The sequence below is a fragment of the Bos indicus genome, chromosome 3 (assembly GCF_029378745.1).
Source record: "Bos indicus isolate NIAB-ARS_2022 breed Sahiwal x Tharparkar chromosome 3, NIAB-ARS_B.indTharparkar_mat_pri_1.0, whole genome shotgun sequence".
NCBI classification, from domain to species: domain Eukaryota; kingdom Metazoa; phylum Chordata; class Mammalia; order Artiodactyla; family Bovidae; genus Bos; species Bos indicus.
This window is the reverse complement of record NC_091762.1, coordinates 4,221,060-4,238,411: the sequence shown is the minus strand read 5'-3', so window position 1 is coordinate 4,238,411 and position 17,352 is coordinate 4,221,060. Positions and strand designations below refer to the sequence as shown.

At 45.3% G+C, this 17,352-nt stretch overlaps 1 protein-coding gene across 4 annotated transcripts in view; it reads left to right on the top strand.

Moving 5' to 3' along the window:
* Positions 1 to 17,352, top strand: part of PBX1 (PBX homeobox 1) — a 335,328-nt gene that overhangs the window by 225,643 nt on the left and 92,333 nt on the right. For all 4 annotated transcript variants that reach the window (XM_019986747.2, XM_019986764.2, XM_070782593.1 and 1 more), the window contains 2 exons: positions 9,003 to 9,247; positions 15,596 to 15,786. In XM_019986747.2, coding sequence (XP_019842306.2) covers positions 9,003 to 9,247; positions 15,596 to 15,786 — 436 coding nt within the window. The remainder of the gene's footprint in view (positions 1 to 9,002; positions 9,248 to 15,595; positions 15,787 to 17,352) is intronic.

Here is a 17,352-nt window from a genome sequence, read left to right as displayed (position 1 = left end):
CTGACTTAGCCTTGTGTGTGTGTGTGTATACTCATTGACTTAGCCTGGTTCCTTCCGCTTTGCTGATTTCTTTCATATAAAAAACAAACTCTTAACTCGGAATCTGTCTTGCTTTCTTATTCTTCCCAAAGGGACCTTTATCAATGGGATTGATGTAGATTTAACCAACTATTGAAAGCTAACCAGTTACCAAGCACAGACATGTGCTTTTGTAAAAATAAACCTATTTAATCCTTTAATGAGAGTCAAGCTGTGGTTGATATTATTTACTGTCAGGTGATAAAGAAACTGAGCTTAAGGAAGGCAAGGCCGTGCAGTGGGAGCCTCGGACTCTGCTCTGTACCCGTGTTCTTCCTTCCTGCCATGTTGTGGAGCTCACGGAAGAGGGCTGAGGCCCATCCTTGCCCTTTGGGAGGATGCTGAATTCTGATGGGAGAGGAAATCTGTCAAGAATTAGCACTTGCCAGCAATGTGCTAGGTGCCTAATTGATGTTATCATCTGAATCCAAGAGAACGGTGAGAAGCTCTCTTGCTTTCCCCATGGTGTCACTTCCTTGAGAAACTAGCATTGTAGAGAGAAGCTTGCATCTCTGGGATTGCACAGCAAGCTGCCAACCAGTGGCTCTCAATTTCTCACACATTTTATACACAACTGAGTAGGAAACCATTTCTTGCATCGCAGGCTACCATTGCCGTCCTGGCTTCTTGCACCCTGCGTTGGCCCTCCCCGGGAGCTGTTCTTCTCTCACACCTCCAGGCATGGTAGTCCAGGCCAAGGCTGCTGTGATGTCACACCCTCCTCCCAACTTCTGCAGCCATTCTTGAAGCCAAGGGTGTCCCCCAGCAGCAGTCCAAGCTAAAGTTACTAAGGACCAATGCCCCCTCACCCGGGCAGCCGGCGCCCATCCAGGAAGGCAGGAGTCTGCTGCCCAGCACATGAGCCTGCTCTCTGCCAGCTGGCCTAGGAGGCTCCATGTGCCAAGCAGGGGACGTGTGATCGGGATCCGTGCCCGAGTGTTTCCTGGGAAGTAGAAAATGCATGTGACCAGAGCCACTGCAGCCTGGCTCAGAAAGAGAGATGACAAGAAAAAGTACGGTACGTTTCTCTAAAGAAAACCCCCAAATATAAACAACAACAGCAAAAACTCTAAAACCATCTCAAGAGTGTCATATATTTTTATGTTTACCTTCTGCCCTAAAACTTTTCATAAAGCCCTGAACATAGTAGTAGTGGGTAAATAAGAAGACATGAATGTATCCTTAAGGTCGTTTCTGGACCACAGTTTATTTTGCAGTTCAGCACCGTGCTTGGCACTATAAGAGATGCTCGGTGAATATTTGCAGGATACCGTGCTTCTTGGTATTGACTGACTAAAGCCCTCGAGTCCTGTTGCTTGGTTTACCTGCCTAACAAACCAAGGAAGGTTGAAAGGGCTAGAAGACATCTTATCTTTATGTCTAAAGACCTGGTGATGCCATAAGAAAGCCTAGACCCACGGATCCCAGCCTGGATGTCCCTGAGCGTCTCAAGAGCTGGCACACAGTCTAAGCACGGCTTTCACACTTGAAGCCTCCAGGAACTTGGACTTCTCATCTGAGCGGCCTCAGAGATCTCTGCCTGCACTGGATGGTCCCCACTAAGGTGGTCACTGGTTCTTCCATGCTCGCCAGAAACTCTGACTGGCAACCATCTCTCAGGCTGGCTTGTAATATTCAAGAAATCAAATTGTCAGTCATTTCCATTTGTTGGATAAACAGACTCTTTGCAAAATGCACAAAACACCTTTTTCATCAAACAAACGAGAAGGTTGGTACTGGAAAATATCAGGACACAATACCTTAAGCTTCAAACCACTGACATCAGATTTTGGTCCCACCTTTGGGTTCAGAAGAATCAAAATATGTCATGGTTATTTTGCAGCAGAAGCTTGGAATTTATGATTTGAGAGTGCAGGTGCTTGTGGGAAATGAAAGAAACTAGAGGAAGGATTAGAGGGTATGTGTCCCCTGGGATTTCTGCTTGCTTTCCACCTACTCTGACAACTTGATGTGCTCACACTGAAGGGACTGGAGGAGTCTAACCCTGGGCTTCTTGGAAATCTCAGCATCCACTCCATTCCCGGCTCCTTCGAGGTGCTCAGTTAGTGATTGGTTTGAGTGAACTGAGCGTTCGTTCCTCAGAGGGCTCCTTTGGGTAACACGGTATGCATAGCCCCTTCCCTGGGGGCCACTGTCAGCCCTCCTAGGAATTCTTCCCCATATACCAGTCACATGCCAGGCCTTCCCAACACCCAGAGCCTTCGTCATGGATAATGTTGGCTTGCTGGGGACATGCCAGGCTGTGGGTTCTAAGGCTGTAGCTTAATGACAGTGTAGGTTTGTGTGTTTAGCATTTTCAGGCTGATTTGACAGATTTTTGAAGTGGGGTGGAAGATGTGACAGAGGGAAAGGGCCTCTACCAGAAGATAAAGAAAGTGAAAGTGAAGTCGCTCAGTTGTGTCGGACTCTTTGCAACCCCATGGACTGGGGTCCCCAGGCTCCTCTGTCCATGGGATTCTCCAGGCAAGAATACTGGAGTGGGTTGCCATTTCCTTCTCTAGGGGATCTTCCCAACCCGGGGATCGAACCCAGGTCTCCCGCATTGCAGGCAGATACTTTAACCTCTGAGCCACCAGGGAAACTCTGGTCTAAACTGTAACTGGACCAGAGGGAGAAGGAGCGAATATATAAGGAGCTGGCTGCCTTACGAACAGGATCGTTGGAGAGCCCATCCTGCAGCCTTCCCTCCTGCACTCTTTCTCATACATTAGGAGATGCTCAAATAGCTACTCAGTGCCAGAGGCACTGTGAGGTCATAGGGGGATACATAGATGGAGGATAGATCATGACAGCTTTTCAGAAGCTTCACAGCCTTGCTGGCGAGGTGGCCGGTGTGACGGTGGTGGTTCTGAGATGCGCTATGTCTGTGGTGCAGACAGTATTAATACTTGCTTGGTGGCTCAGTGGCAAGGGAGCTCATTTCTAGCTATTATCTGGGTAGGTTTCTTGAGAAAGGCTGAATGGAGATTTGAAATAGGATGAGATTGTGGTAAGTGGATTTTTCTGTCTGAGAGGGGAGAGGGCATTCTATCACATGGCTCAGTGGCTCTAATCGTGATGGTCCTATTGGCAGAAAGAAGTAATTGAAGAAGACCAGCTTTGGAGGAAATTTTAAGGAAATTAAGAGGTCAGTAGGAAGAACTTCCTCCCTTCCCCACCTCATGTCTGGTTGTTTTCTGCCTTGCACGTCAGCCACAACCTGAGCATCAAAAGACTGTGTGTGTGTGCGTGTGTGTGTATACATGCCCACATATGCAGAATTGAAAGCACATCCACTCGATTACCACTGGTGACAGAATCTTAATGTTATAGTAGAGGATAAAGTGTATAAGAGTTAAAGACCTAGATTCTAGTTGTGGCTTGTCCCAATTGCTCTGCCTTTGTAATCTTCAGTTATCTGCTATCTAAGTTTGTAATATTACTTCATGTTCTATAAGGTGATGCAATTCATTGTGCACAAGTACTTTCTGAACAAATAAAAGGTCTAACTGTGATATTTTCAGGAAGCAGGCACTTTGCTCTATTTCTAAAAAATGCAAGGACAGCGTATTTTTGTCCCGTACTTCTGTCCAAAGTTCTGACCCCCTGGAAGATAGCAGAGCAGGGTTGGGAGGTGAGTCTGGGAGAGCTTCACTATCCCAGCTTTTCTGGTCGTATGTACTGAAGACCAGTTCATAGACTGTGGAAAACCTGCATGGAAGCTCAGTCTTGTGCCTTCAAATCAAGCAAAGAAATTGGCCAGAAAGCATGAGGGCTCCCATCCTGGAAACACCTCATGCCCTTTCCCAAACCACCTGTCTGCTTGCGTGCTAAGTCGCTTCAGTCATGTCCAACTCTTTGCGACCCTTTGGACTGCAGCTCTCCAGGGTCCTCTGTCCACGGGATTCTCCAGGCAAGAATACTGGAGTGGGTTGCCATGCCCTCCTCTAGGGGATCTTCCTGACCCAGGGATCGAACCTGTGTCTCTTATGTCTCCTGCACTGGCAGGCGCCCCCTGGGAAGCCCAGAAGACCCACCTGTCTGTTGACTTTCCATCATCTCTCTCTGTCAGCCCAGCTTTGGGTCCCTGAACGGCTGTCCAAATTTGAAGACGACCCTCTCAGTAGATATGCCCTCTTCCTCTGCTGCCTGCTCCACCCTTGGAAACATGAATCTCAGCAGGGGCATTTCCCCCAGCACTAAAAAAACCTGGGGACTGGAAACAGCCGCCCTCCTAGCACAACCGGTCCTTGGTGAAGAAAGAGTGCCCTCTAGTGGCCTTTGTCTGGAGCTGCTCTAGATCGGTGTCAGGGCTCAGCCAAGGACAAAACAACCCGCTTGCTGCCCTCCTGCCAAGGATCTTGAAGCTGCCTTTGGGTTTGGTTTGTTTTTCTCTGCGTGTGAAGAAACAAAGAAAGAACAGCAGGAGACCAGTTGTGAGAGCAGCCCCGACTGTGCTGTGACAGCCTTCTTATCTTGGGAGGTTCACCAGAGAATTAACCCCAGGGCCAGTGATGGCAGCAAGGTAGATGGTGACATCGGATGCTTTTTAAAGGGCCTGTGACAATTTCTGTATACATCACTCACCTGTCTTGACCGGTCTCTTATATAAGGGGTTAGATTTGTGAGAAGGAAACTCCTTCTTTAAGAATGATTACCGAAAGGGTTAAATATCTTGTTGCGTGACCCTCTTTGCAGAGCAAATCCACTGCAGTTGATTTTATTTTTGGTAATGGAAGTGTACACATCTCAGTATTAAAATCCTGTATGTACTGGCATAAACAGGGTTTTTTTCCCTTTAAACCTGAGTAAAAGCTGTTGGGCTGGGGAGCAAAGAGAGGAGGAGGCGAGGGAGGCTGCGGGGCTCCCATCAGGGGAGCAGGAACCTGATCACATGTGATGGTTGCTGGATTAGGTAACAGCTCCGCTGGTTGAAATTGGATCTTGGAGGATGAGTGTTAACATCTCTGGTGTCCTGGTGAAAGGTTCATTTGAGACTTGCGTGGTGCCACAGAGATAAAAAAAGGAGCTTTTAAATAATCATTTTGTCTCCTATTTGGCAGAGTGCTGGCTTCAAGCAGTAAATAGGTAGCGTCACTTTGGCTTAGACGTATTGGCCTTTTCATTTATTTATTTAATGTTGGTGGGATTTTTTTTAACTCTCTAGCTGAACAGCCTTCCGTATCAGTGAATCCCAACACCTGTCTTTATAGTGGTACCTTCAGATCCTGCTCCTTTTGGGCAGAGATCTGTCCATGCCGTGTTGTTTACTGGTCCGGGCCTCGTCGCGGCACACATGCATAGCCCAAGACCCTCAGAACCAGAATCTCCTGTGTTAGACAGTGGAAGAGGAAGGTTTTCTTTTGTTTATGTTGCGTGTGTGTGTGTGTGTGTGTGTGAGAATAGTTTTGGTGGTGGTGGTTCTGATACATACTCTGAAGTTTCTGTTTTCATAATGATTTGAGTTTAATTTGAGTGGTATAATTTGAAGAGGACTGTTGGGTTTGTTTTTCCTATATTTTCTGTTCTTTTATTTTTTTCAAATCTCTGGTTTGGAGCCAATTTATGTGTCCTGAACTCTAAGGATTAATGCAAGCAAGGTGTATTTCATTTCTATCACACCTATTCCTTCTTGGCCACATTTGGAAACCTATTAAATTAAATCTTAGTGAATCCAAATTTCTTTTTAAAGAGTATTTGTTTCCAGGATTCATCAAATGATACAAAAGCTAAGCAAAAGGATAACCCTTTCCTGTGTGGGTATGTGTGTTTTTTTGCCCTACTAAATGTCTCCAGTAGTATAGATTAGGGCTTTACCCTCTGTGACTGTCCTGGGACTTCTTTGGTGGGTAGGGGGTTACAGGGTCTCCTTTCAGTGTCCTTGGCAGCTTTAGCATTTCCTTTATTTCATTTAAAAGCAGTTAGATTTTAAGATCAAGAAAAACATTAAGTAGGTAGGTGTGCAGCCTTGGTGTGGACAGTTCATGCTTCCCATGGATTGTTTAAAAGAAAAAGTGAGGCATGGATGTGGGTGCAACTGAGAAGGGCTGGAAAGGGAAAATATTCATTGAAGTAAATACTGGACACATGGGAAGTACTAGTAGTAATGTGACCACCTGGTCACCTACCTCGTACCTGGATGAATCAGTACCAGCACTTTGTTCTGTGTCTGCCTGACTCCTTTTCTGTCTCATTCTTTTCAGAACAAATGGAATTTTGCTAGAGGAATAAGTTAATGGGGTGCGTGAGTTGGTCTCAGGTCCGATCATCCTTACCATCGCCTCAATAAGGCAGTGTGTAGGTAGCCCCAGTAAAGTATATCCTCACGGGTTGATGTTATTCTCTTTTACTTTGCTACACTGTTGAGAGCTGTCAGTGCTGGATCTGTCAGGAAGAATTGTTTGGGAGTGATGAGGAAGAGCCGCTTGGAGGCATCACGGCCCGGCTCAGATGCCACCAGCCTCAGCATCCTGAGGAGGTTTCCCATTGGCCGAGGTCTGTGGCCTCTTCTGGAGCGTATTGGTCATGGGATTCCAGAGAGTGGATTAGTGTCAAATTTTGCCCCAGTACCAATTTTTTAATGATTAAGTAAAAGTGCCACAATTACCAAATGGCTCAGAGGTGATTCTTTTTTCACTCTTAAATGACCCATAGGTATTTTGTTGATAAAGCAATTAAAATTCATTCGATGAAATTCACTGGGGAAACGTCCATAAACCCCACACACTAATGTCCTCGGCGGGAAGCATTCACTGGGCTGTACAGGTGAGGAAGGAGAGGCCCCAGGGCTCCAACACCATCTGCTTGGGGGGCCACGTTCTTCTCGCCGCCACCCCACACCTTTAGGGGCTGGCTGGCATTCAGGAAATGGTTGCAGCATTCATTTCCTTTCTTAAGGAAATCTTTGTTAGTGGTGATATGTTCTTGAAGATTGGAGTAAATAAGTTCAAGGAACTGAATAACATGATTAAATCTTTCTTATTCTGAGACCAGGGGGATGATTTCCCATGTAAGTCTTCTGAGTCTGCAAAAGAAGGATTTCATTGGAAAAATGTCCACAAAATTAAACTCCACAATCCTCTAACCTTTGCTGTCACCAGTATAGCAATTTTATGTTACTGCAGCAGAACATTAAAAATTCAGTTGCAAGAGGAGAGCCTGGGTCCTGAAGTGTGGGCTCTCCCTGTATCCTTCTTTCCTGCCAGCTAACCCCCTTCCCCACCGACTCCTGTTGCCTCCTCCTGTCTTTCCTCACTCCCTCAAGGGGTACGTGTGTCTACCCCGGGCCTTTAAACTGCTGCCCCGGGCCACATGCTTGACTGTCCACTTGACTGCCTCATTCACAGAAGCGATGCTGCCATTTTCCTTTAGCACAGGACTCGGGCTTTCCTTTGAAACAACTTTCAAGGTTGCTTCTTGTCAGACCTGTTAGAAGCCAGGAGCATGTGGGCACAGCCAGCAGTTATGCTGGTATTATAGGTGATGGAATGCCCCGAACGTCTCCATGTCCCCTCGGATTGAGCTCAGATCCACCTTTCCTGTCACAGCCCCGTGGGGCTGCCTTGCTGAGGGTCGAGAGGTGGCTGCATCTGTCACTGTCCCTGTGGGGCTCACCAGATGTATCCTGGCCAGAAACAGTTCTAGACTCTGTGCTGTGCTGTTGCTCACATACCCACCTGGCCCCCTGGACTCTGGCATCTCCACCCCCAGGATTCGAACGAGCAGAGTCTGCTTCTTCTCTACCTGTAGTTACATCCCTCCTTCCCTACTCTGCCCTCAGTTTTGTTTTTTTTTTAATTAGATACCCTTTTCGTGTTCACTCTCAACAAAGACTTGGCTGCTGACGACTAAACTGGGTTTAGATGAGTGATTTACTTTATGGCGGGTTGTATGGCGGTAGTAAAACGAGACTGCCTAGCTCTTCCACTGGTTTACTAAATCACTTGATCTCTTTCAGTCCAAATCACCCCTTCATGCCCCGCAAATGGTCGTGGGGGGTTAATAAAAAGGAGCCTTTCGTGGAGCCAAGCCTCCTTCATCCTATCCGAACCCCAGCTTCTCTGAATCCATGAGGCAGCTTGTTTAAAGGACCTCGCCCTTGTTTGTACCAGGACGGAGCTTTTACCACCTGGAATAAATTGATCTCAATTTTGGAAAATAGAAATCCCTAGTCCAGAGCAGAGGTCTTCACACTTTACTCCAATTAACTGAATTTGCCTGACTTAGGTTATTTTGGAAATGAAAACTTAGGCTGATCCAATATCATAAAGTCAATGAGTGTAAAAACTTTGTAATAACAAACTCACAGAAAATCTAAAATTAGAAATGAGAAAAGAAATGCTATTCCTTGAACTAAAATTTAGCAGTTTGGGGATGAAAGTGAAAATTATATTCTGTTATAATTTTTTTTTTTTTCGTGGATTTGAAATTTCTTTCTTTGTGGTAAAATAGACATAACAAAACTTAGCATGGTAACTGTTTTTGAGTGTACAGTTCAGTGGCGTTACGTACATTCACATTGCTGGGCAGCCATTACCACCATCCATTTCAAGAACTGTTTCATCTTCCCAAAATGTAACTTCCCAAAATGTAATGTTCATTGCTAGTTCCTTATTACCCGCTTCTCCCAGCCTGTGGTACCCACAGGTCTATTTCCTGTCTCCATCAGTTTGACTGTTCTAGGCACCTCATATAAGAGGAGTATCATTAATTTCAGGAACAAATCAAATCTCTCCTTGTATTTTCTTGTCCTCCCATCCCTCTCTTTTTCCAGCCCTCTGCACGCCCATTGCTCAGATGCCTTTTTGTTAAGTGATTTGAGACTTCTTCAGTCAAATCATGTATTGGGAGTTTTCTGTTGTTTTTAAATGTTACTCCATTGGGTTACTGTCAACACCTCCCCACTCTTTTCTATCTCCCTGCAGTTTTGAGTATCCGGGGAGCCCAGGAAGAGGAGCCAACAGACCCGCAGCTGATGCGACTGGACAACATGCTGCTGGCCGAGGGGGTGGCGGGGCCCGAGAAGGGCGGGGGCTCAGCGGCGGCAGCGGCGGCGGCTGCTGCTTCTGGAGGCGCCGGTTCCGACAACTCAGTGGAGCATTCCGATTACAGAGCCAAACTCTCACAGATCAGACAAATCTACCACACGGAGCTGGAGAAATACGAGCAGGTATTCACAGCCATGTGGGGTCTGGGCCCCCCAGCCCTTTAGGGCAGGGCGGAGAAATCATGAAACTCCGAGCTAGCAGGGGTCGGAGGCAGGCAGCCTTTCCTGGAGATTGCCGTCCGGGATCCAGTGTTTCTGGCCTCCCCCCAGAGCCACTTGTTGAACTTGAGCCCATCAAGTCCAGAGTCTCCACTGTTGAAAACTCAGGCAAACTGGAGATAAGATCATTTTAAAAAATAGTTTAAAAAATAGTTTTAACTGATGATTTTAGGAAACTGAGTCTTATGTACAGAAACAGTCCCTGGCGCTCCAGAGCGCTGTCCCTTGGCATGCAGCTCTGGGGCTCTCGGTGTTACAGTCATGAGCAGAGTCACCAGGTGAGCTGGGGAGGTGTGTGTGGGGGGGTCCTCTGGGCCCTGTGTGCTCATTAATTAGGATGCCTCACCACCAGTGCTCATGGAAGCCTATGGGAACGGATACTAAAACCTGGCCTTAAATTCCTTCACCCTACCCAGATTAGTTCAAATGGAAGTCCATCATACTCTGACTTTTATATATAGTATATAATATGATACACATCTCCCTCTATAAAAAAAGTAGAGGGTCTCAGGGGACCCCTGGAAGTAGACAAAATTGAATTCCAGCCCTGACACGCTACTGGTGGTCTGTGGGATCCAGTGGTCCACATTCTCTACCTCAGTAGCTGGTAGTATTCAGCAAAGAGCTGTGGATTTGGAGCCTAAGCTATCAGAGAGCCATAAAAAAAATCATATAAAGGAAAAGCTTAAAAAATGCTTTAAGTCATAAAACAGTATATAGATGTTGTATGGTATTCTAATTGTAACAACACCCCTCTCTACTAGAGTGCCCCCCCAACACACACATGAATTTAAATGTCAATATTGTTTCCTCTGGTCAGTATGAGCAACATTATTTTACTAGGGGTCCTTTAACATCAGGATTTCCTCCCATTATTTAGCTGACATTAGTTGGTTGTCATATTGTTGGATGTGACATTGTCCTGAAATTCTAAGTTTAACGTACTTTCATAGAATTGTTAGATTTCTGGCTTTCTTTCTTTTTTAAGAATCTTAGAAGAAGAGGGAGAAAAAAAATCAAAATGTAGAAGACCCTGTACTGTCCACTTAGGACAGTCTAAGTAAAAGGCAAATGCAAACTTAATAGAATATATAAATTTTAAAATAGAAATAGGCATTTTAAAATTTAAAGTGAAAGTTTCATTATTGCACTCCTATCTACCTTTGAAATGGATTTCTACAAAGTCTCTTCTTTTATGAGGGAAAAGATTACTATGAAGCTGGAAGCCAAGTGTGGTGAATTTCAGCCAAAGGCAGGTGTAGGGAGGTGTCAAGGGGAGCAAAACAAAAGTCATTTTGTGGTAAGAACCTGTGGATCATCACCCTCGACCCTCTTGGGGAAGAAACATTCTTATCATGATGTAGACTCTTGTAGATATTTTACCAGACCCCAGGAGAGGTTCAGCTCAGGTAAGCTGGCGGATCCATGACATTCCCCACCTGGGCCATCATGTTAGAGTTCACAGCCTGCCCCAACCTAGGGCGTAGTTTGGGAAGACTCACAGGGCATTTTCTGTAAAGGTCCCTAGCTAGCCACTTGGGTCTTCCTCCCCATGCTTTTCCCATTGTACCTTCACCACTAAGCTTGGTCTCTGGCATAACAACCTGTCTAGACCTGGTTTCCAGGTCGTGTTAGTTGCTCAGTCGTGTCCAACTCTTTGCAACCCCATGGACTGTAGCCCACCAGGCTCCTGTGTCCATGGAATTCTCCAGGCAAGAACACTGGAGTGGGTTGCCATTCCCTTCTCCAAGGGATCTTCCCAACCCAGAGATAGATCGAACCCGGGTCTTCTGTATTGCAGCTAGATTTTTTACCATCTGAGCCACCAGGAAACTCCAGGGGTACAAAGAATGTGGCTTCCTCCCAAACCTGCAACTGAGATGGATATTAGGCTGGATGGTGTTAAAAACTAGCTTTATTTGTAGCTCAGGTTGCCAGCAACAAAGAAGAGCAGACTGTCTTCTTGATTTAACCCCCCCACCTTGTTACTCTTCCATCTTCTTCCAAAATGTCTAAAACACTTTTATCAACCTAACTGCACTTGTTCCAGCACTTTTATGGCTGTCATCATCTCCATTCTGATACAGGTGAGGAAATGGAGGTCAGAGAGGTTAGATGATATATCTGGGTCTCACATCCAAGGAGGGACAGATTACCCTGGAATCTAGATTTGGACCTTTAGCCCAAGGCTGTTATTGGAGCAATTCTCAGCTCCACTTAATATGGAATGAGTGTGGGTGTCTGTAGACAGTGAAGTAACTGGCCTGTCCTCTCTGGTACTTTCATGGAATAGATTGATGCTCTCTAAGAGAGACTAGTGATAAAAACACTCTCCTTGAGAAACTTCTCATAGATACCTACGTATTCTGAATAACAACAATGCTGGAAATTGGGAACGTAAACTGTATCCATTTTGCTGATGGCTGGGGCTGTATTCCCTCTGTTACTTGTTTGGTCTGAGATGACCCAGACCTGAAGTCTGCAGGCTCAATGGTAGAGTTAATGGCTACCAGGAGGATTTAGGTCAACATGCGTCTCCCACAGCTGCTGCGCCAGTGTCCCATCCCTGCGGCAGGCCGCTGTCGACCCACCCCTCCGCAGGAGACTCTCAGACATTCACACGCAGGTCTAGTTCAGTCTCGTGTGGGATCATGTTAGGTCAAGGTAGTAGTAGTAGTCTGAATTTATTATTCTTAAGAAGTACTAAGAAATTATTTCCTTATTTCTTTGGGCATTTTCTGGGTAGGAACTGAATACTGTTTAACATGCTGTGTGCTTAATAATTTATTAATATTAGTTGTATTGTTAATTAGAGTAAATGGCAGATTGTGAGGAAATTATGCCATTAACCTTCTAGCTAGTAAGTCTGAAAGATAGATCTTCTTCATTTTTTCTGTAAGCATTCCTCACGGGACCTTTTTAAAAAATAGGAAACCTTAGTAAAAATGTCAGTCTCTTAATAATACCTAGGTGGTTGCCTGATTGACTATTTAAGAGTCGATTCTGTTGTTTTGATTTGTTTTGTTTTTAGTTTGGTGATGATAGATAACCAGAGCATCAATTAGCTCTCCAGTAATTAACTACAGTAACCCTCCTCACCCTTCCCACTCATCCTGTGCTCCCTCCCTAACCCCCACCAAAAAGACCTGAATCAGCCATTGTTTCACCCTGAGGTTATTAGATAAAGAAGGCTTCTAGTGACTTGGATTAGAAAGAAAGGAAGGAAATTGTTTTCTTCATTAAAAAGTGTTGTTAAACACCTTTTCAGCTGATCTTGTCTGTAGCTGAAGTATTTAAGAGCTAGCTAAAAAAAAAAAAAAGCTGGCATATTTTGATAGATAAAACCAGGATATCAGAAAACTGAATTTTCTTCCAAGTGCTATTCAAAAAAAAACAAAAAAAGATGCTCTTGTAGCTTTGCAGAGTTCTTCAGTTTTTGTAAGTAACGCTGCCAGGACATTGACAAGGCTTAGTCTCCAAGGCTGAACTGGGGTGGGTTAAGTAGTCCTTTCACAGCCAAGGAAGTCTTAAGATCCCAGTTATATTCCTTGCTGAAACTGGCAGCCAAATCCAGTTTGAAAGACTTAGAGATGAAGATGAGCTGAAGAGAGTGCAGGAAGGAAGCTTCAATTCTAGGATTAAATTGCTTATACTAAGCAAGATTTGTGAAGAGCTTCTCTTGGGTCGGCTGCTCCTCGAAGTGCCCTTGCCCTGGAACCCGGGATGTCGCCAGAGGCAGCTGGAGGGGTCGCTCCAGAAGGTGACTGTCTTTAGGACAGCCTTCAGCAGTCTCCTTGTCACAGAAACCTTCAGCCTGCGAGGGTTCTATTTAATTAATTAATCACTCCTACTCCCCATCCCATCGGGAGAACCTGGCCTCCCCAGAGTAGTGCAGCCTCTGAAGGTGCTGAGCTTGGGGAACTGAGGAGGAGGCCTGGGTAGTTCAGGTCCTGGAAAATTGTGTTCTGCCCATCTAAATGGACTTGGAGTTCCTGTCTGTTGTCTGTCGTGTGTTCCCAAGCAGCTGTTGAGCAGCTGCCCTGCTGCACCTCAGCAGTGGGTGAAAAGACTCCACTGTCTGTTTAGGGCAGGGCAGAAAGGGGCCCAGCATCCAATGCCCTGAATAAACACCAGATATTGTGAGTATTTTTATTCACTGTAATGAAGCACATTATTAGCTGAGTACTGCGGCTTCCCAGCAGAGAGGGTGTGCGCCTGACAATAGCTCCTTCACGTCCAGCCCCTCCTCACTTTGAACCCCCACCAAGTCGGGGGCGGGTGGGGGGGTAGGGCCTGCGGCCCAGAGGGGGATGCTTGCAGCATACCTCCCCGCCATCCTTCTCCAAGGCCTCACAGACTTCCAGCCAACTCGCTGCCAGGCTTTATTTTCCTCCCTTTGTTGTACAGCTTGGGGGTGAAGGGGCTGTTTAAGTTGGGGAGAGATGAAGCTTATAATAAGATCTTGTGTTTATGTAGCAATTTTCATAGTAAGGGCAAAATGCTCTATGGACCTGATCTTCTGTGGATTTCATCTTCAGCATATATATACCTGCAGAGTGGAAAGAAGCTATTTGTGACCCCCTTTATTTGTTCCACGAGGGAAACCGAAGCCTGGAGAGGGTTGCCCCATTGTAATCATATGCTGGGTTACTGAGTTACCTATACTTTAAAAAGATAATAAAGACACACTCTATGGCCAGACACACAGTAACTCATCTTGTCCTTACCACATTCTTTGAGGTACTGTCCTCATTTCACAGATAGGAAAGAGAAGGCACAGCGGTCTTACATGACTAACCAAAGCCCCACAGTGAAGTGAGTTCCTGGGCAGGGTGTGAACGCAGGCGGTCTGTGCTCTTAGCTGCTGCCCTGTTCACGTGAGTGATTTACTCCATCCACAGGTCACCGTACAAGGAGTGTGAGGATTGCTGGCCTTGCTAAAGGGGTAGGAATGATTAAATCCACTCTTGGACGAATAAAGCAAGGCGCTGAGTAGTGAAAGCAATTGCCCACATACTCATGGAGACAGGGTCAAAAACCAGCCTTCCCAGCCCCCATTGTAGACACAGCCCAGTGGGTATGTCTGCTGATGTATCTTTGGCCAGCAAACCTCGAAGGATTTCAAGAAATGAACAGTGAATGTGTTACTGTTACTACATAACTGACAGCTGTGAAGAGCTTTGTGTTCTTAAAAACAATAGCAGTGCGGCTTTAGCATTAACGAACATGATTCTGTGGTATTAAGTTGGACACTTTTGAGTCCTTAGGTCTTCCACCTTCAGAGCATCAGCTTGCCTTTCTTGCTAACAAATTTTCCACAGTTTTCCAACACTGCTGCGAGTTAAGTGTGAGTAGATATTTTACTGAATGTTCCTTAAGAAAACTAGACTACAATGATAAGTAATAGTAACTAAAAGAAAAGGCAGTGGTGTTCCAAGGAGCAAGTTCAGAGTCTGGGAAAGAACAGACCCCCTGGCCTGGTTCAGGGAGTCTTCAGGCTGCTTTTTGCTGGGGGCCTTCATCTCTTGGGCACAGTTTTCCCAACTGTAAAATAAGGAGGTGGGAAAAATGATCTCCAGTTTCACTTCCAGAGCTGATAGTATATTGGTCTATAACCTTAGAGTTTTCTCTCTGCAGAAGTATTTCCTAAATCCTCTAAATCATGTTTTGAATTTGTTTCTATACAGATTCCCTTTGTGTTATAGACATAGAGGATTTTCAGAAGACCAGCATAGGAAGGAGTTCTTATGTTACAAGTAGAAGTAGATTAATGAGAATCTCACAGAAAAGTCATCAGAGCTTTTAACTCAGTGATTCCATTCTTTGGACTCTTTATGCCAAATTGAATATTTGGAAGCTTTAGCATAACAGAAGTAAGGGCAAAGCAAAAAGTTCATGCTGTATTTGACTTCAGACTCTCTTTAGCTGTTAACATGGGAGTGAAGGGTTGTGAAGTTTTATACTAATATACATGTTCTCATCTTTCATAATAGTAAAATCAAGAAAAAAATTGATTTTGAAAAACTATTGTAAATTTTCTTCTCCCCTTTAAAAAAATCCACATAGTGATGAAAATTATAATCAAATGGGCTGAAAGGGGTTTCTGGGTTTGTTTGTTTTATTTATTTATTTTTGGACAAAATGCCACAAGCTAGCCCAATTTTCTTTACTTGTACACGTCTCTAGAAAGACCTGCTCAGCCTCACAGCCAGGACCCTTACCACGCCCCGTGTCTGTCCTCCTCCGTTCCAGGCATGTAACGAGTTCACCACCCATGTGATGAACCTCCTGCGAGAACAAAGCCGGACCAGGCCTATTTCCCCAAAGGAGATCGAGCGGATGGTCAGTATCATCCACCGCAAGTTCAGCTCCATCCAGATGCAGCTCAAGCAGAGCACGTGTGAGGCCGTCATGATCCTGCGTTCCCGGTTCCTGGATGCGCGGTGAGTCCCCAGGAGAGGCCTGTCCTTTGGGAGAACCACTGATTCAGGGTTAGAATCCAAGCTGGCCCTCTCCAGAGGCTCCGTTGTCAAGGCTCCGTTCAAGGCTGAGCCAAGTAGTAGCCTGAGAAAGGTCAGGGAAAGGAAGGCTGCAAGGGTGGATAGCCATGGGTTTTATACAGCTCCAGGAAAATGTGGGAATGGGATATTTTTTATGGCCACTGCTACATACTCTGCATGAGAAACAGGATGATTTAGCTACAGGGACAGAACAAGCAGGACTTTTTGTTTTCATACCATTAGTGGCCTCTTTCACAGGAATAGGTTGTAACTATAAGCCCGTAGAAGGCTAGCCAGATATTGCAATGACATCTTTTCTTCAAGAAAGATGGTTCCAGGTGAGAGCTGGGAATCTCTGCCACACTTTATGTTGGCACAGAGGGCACCTAGTTGGCTTCAACAAATATTTATAACTAGATTATCATGTGTCATACTCTGGGCTGAGTTTTAGGGGCACAAAAATGAAGAAGACATGGTCCCTTGGGCGTGGAGGGCCAAGGGACTGGTCTCATATGAGCCAGATTTTCAATCAAGATTTAAAATTTTCTGACACTAACGTGTGACCTAAATTGTGAGTTCAAAGAATCCAGTTGAAACCACGGATAGAAAAGTCCTTTAGGACAAAAACTAAAACTATAGAACAGACAGTCTTTGTCCCACTACTCTCTACACTGGTGGATTTGTGAAAATCCTTTTGATTTCTTTGGCTTCTGTTATCCAGCCTGTGAGATAGTGCTAGTCATGTCTTTCATCTACTCTAGAAAGTGGTGTTGATAATTGATCTAATACATGAGTTTTCAGTGTATAGATATCCTTTGTGATCCACAGCTCACCTTAAATTTGTCATTTTCTATAAATGCAGATTTCATCATTCATTGTTTCAATTCCTGAATATAACCCCGATATATGATTTTTATTATAAAAACACTAGCTATGTCATGGTCATATACCATTTAATGATCTGTAGTTGAGCTCCTTCTCAATCAGACACACACATTCTCTGCTTTTTCATTTTTTTTCCACCTTAGAAATCATAGACTATTCAGCTCCATTACCTATACTTTTCTCTGTCTTCACCACTGTGGTCTTTACAGTTCACACACCTCTTTAGAGCTCCCTGGCACCTCCTAAACTCCCTTTCATTCATTGTGTTTTGGGTCATGTGGAATATGAAATAGGAATGTCAGCCAGCCAACTGTATCTCTGGCCTAATAGAAATACATAAAGTCAAGAGAAAGTACAGATGAAGAGAGCTTTTCCCAGCAGAGCGCAGTGCTGAGCAAAGGAAGGCCCAGGCCTGCTGAAGCAGGACACCTCTGCCCCAGGCATCTCCCTTGCCCTGTCCTGCTGCCAGCCTGGCTTCTTTGCAGCAGGCTGCTCCCCGCGGTATGAAGTGCGAGTGACTGGCGGCCTGTGTCTGGGTCTTCCTTTCCCCTGCGTTGTGGTCGCCACCACTCTGCCCCCGTGGTAACTCCCCTCGTTAAAATGCTGGTGTTGGCATTTATGTTG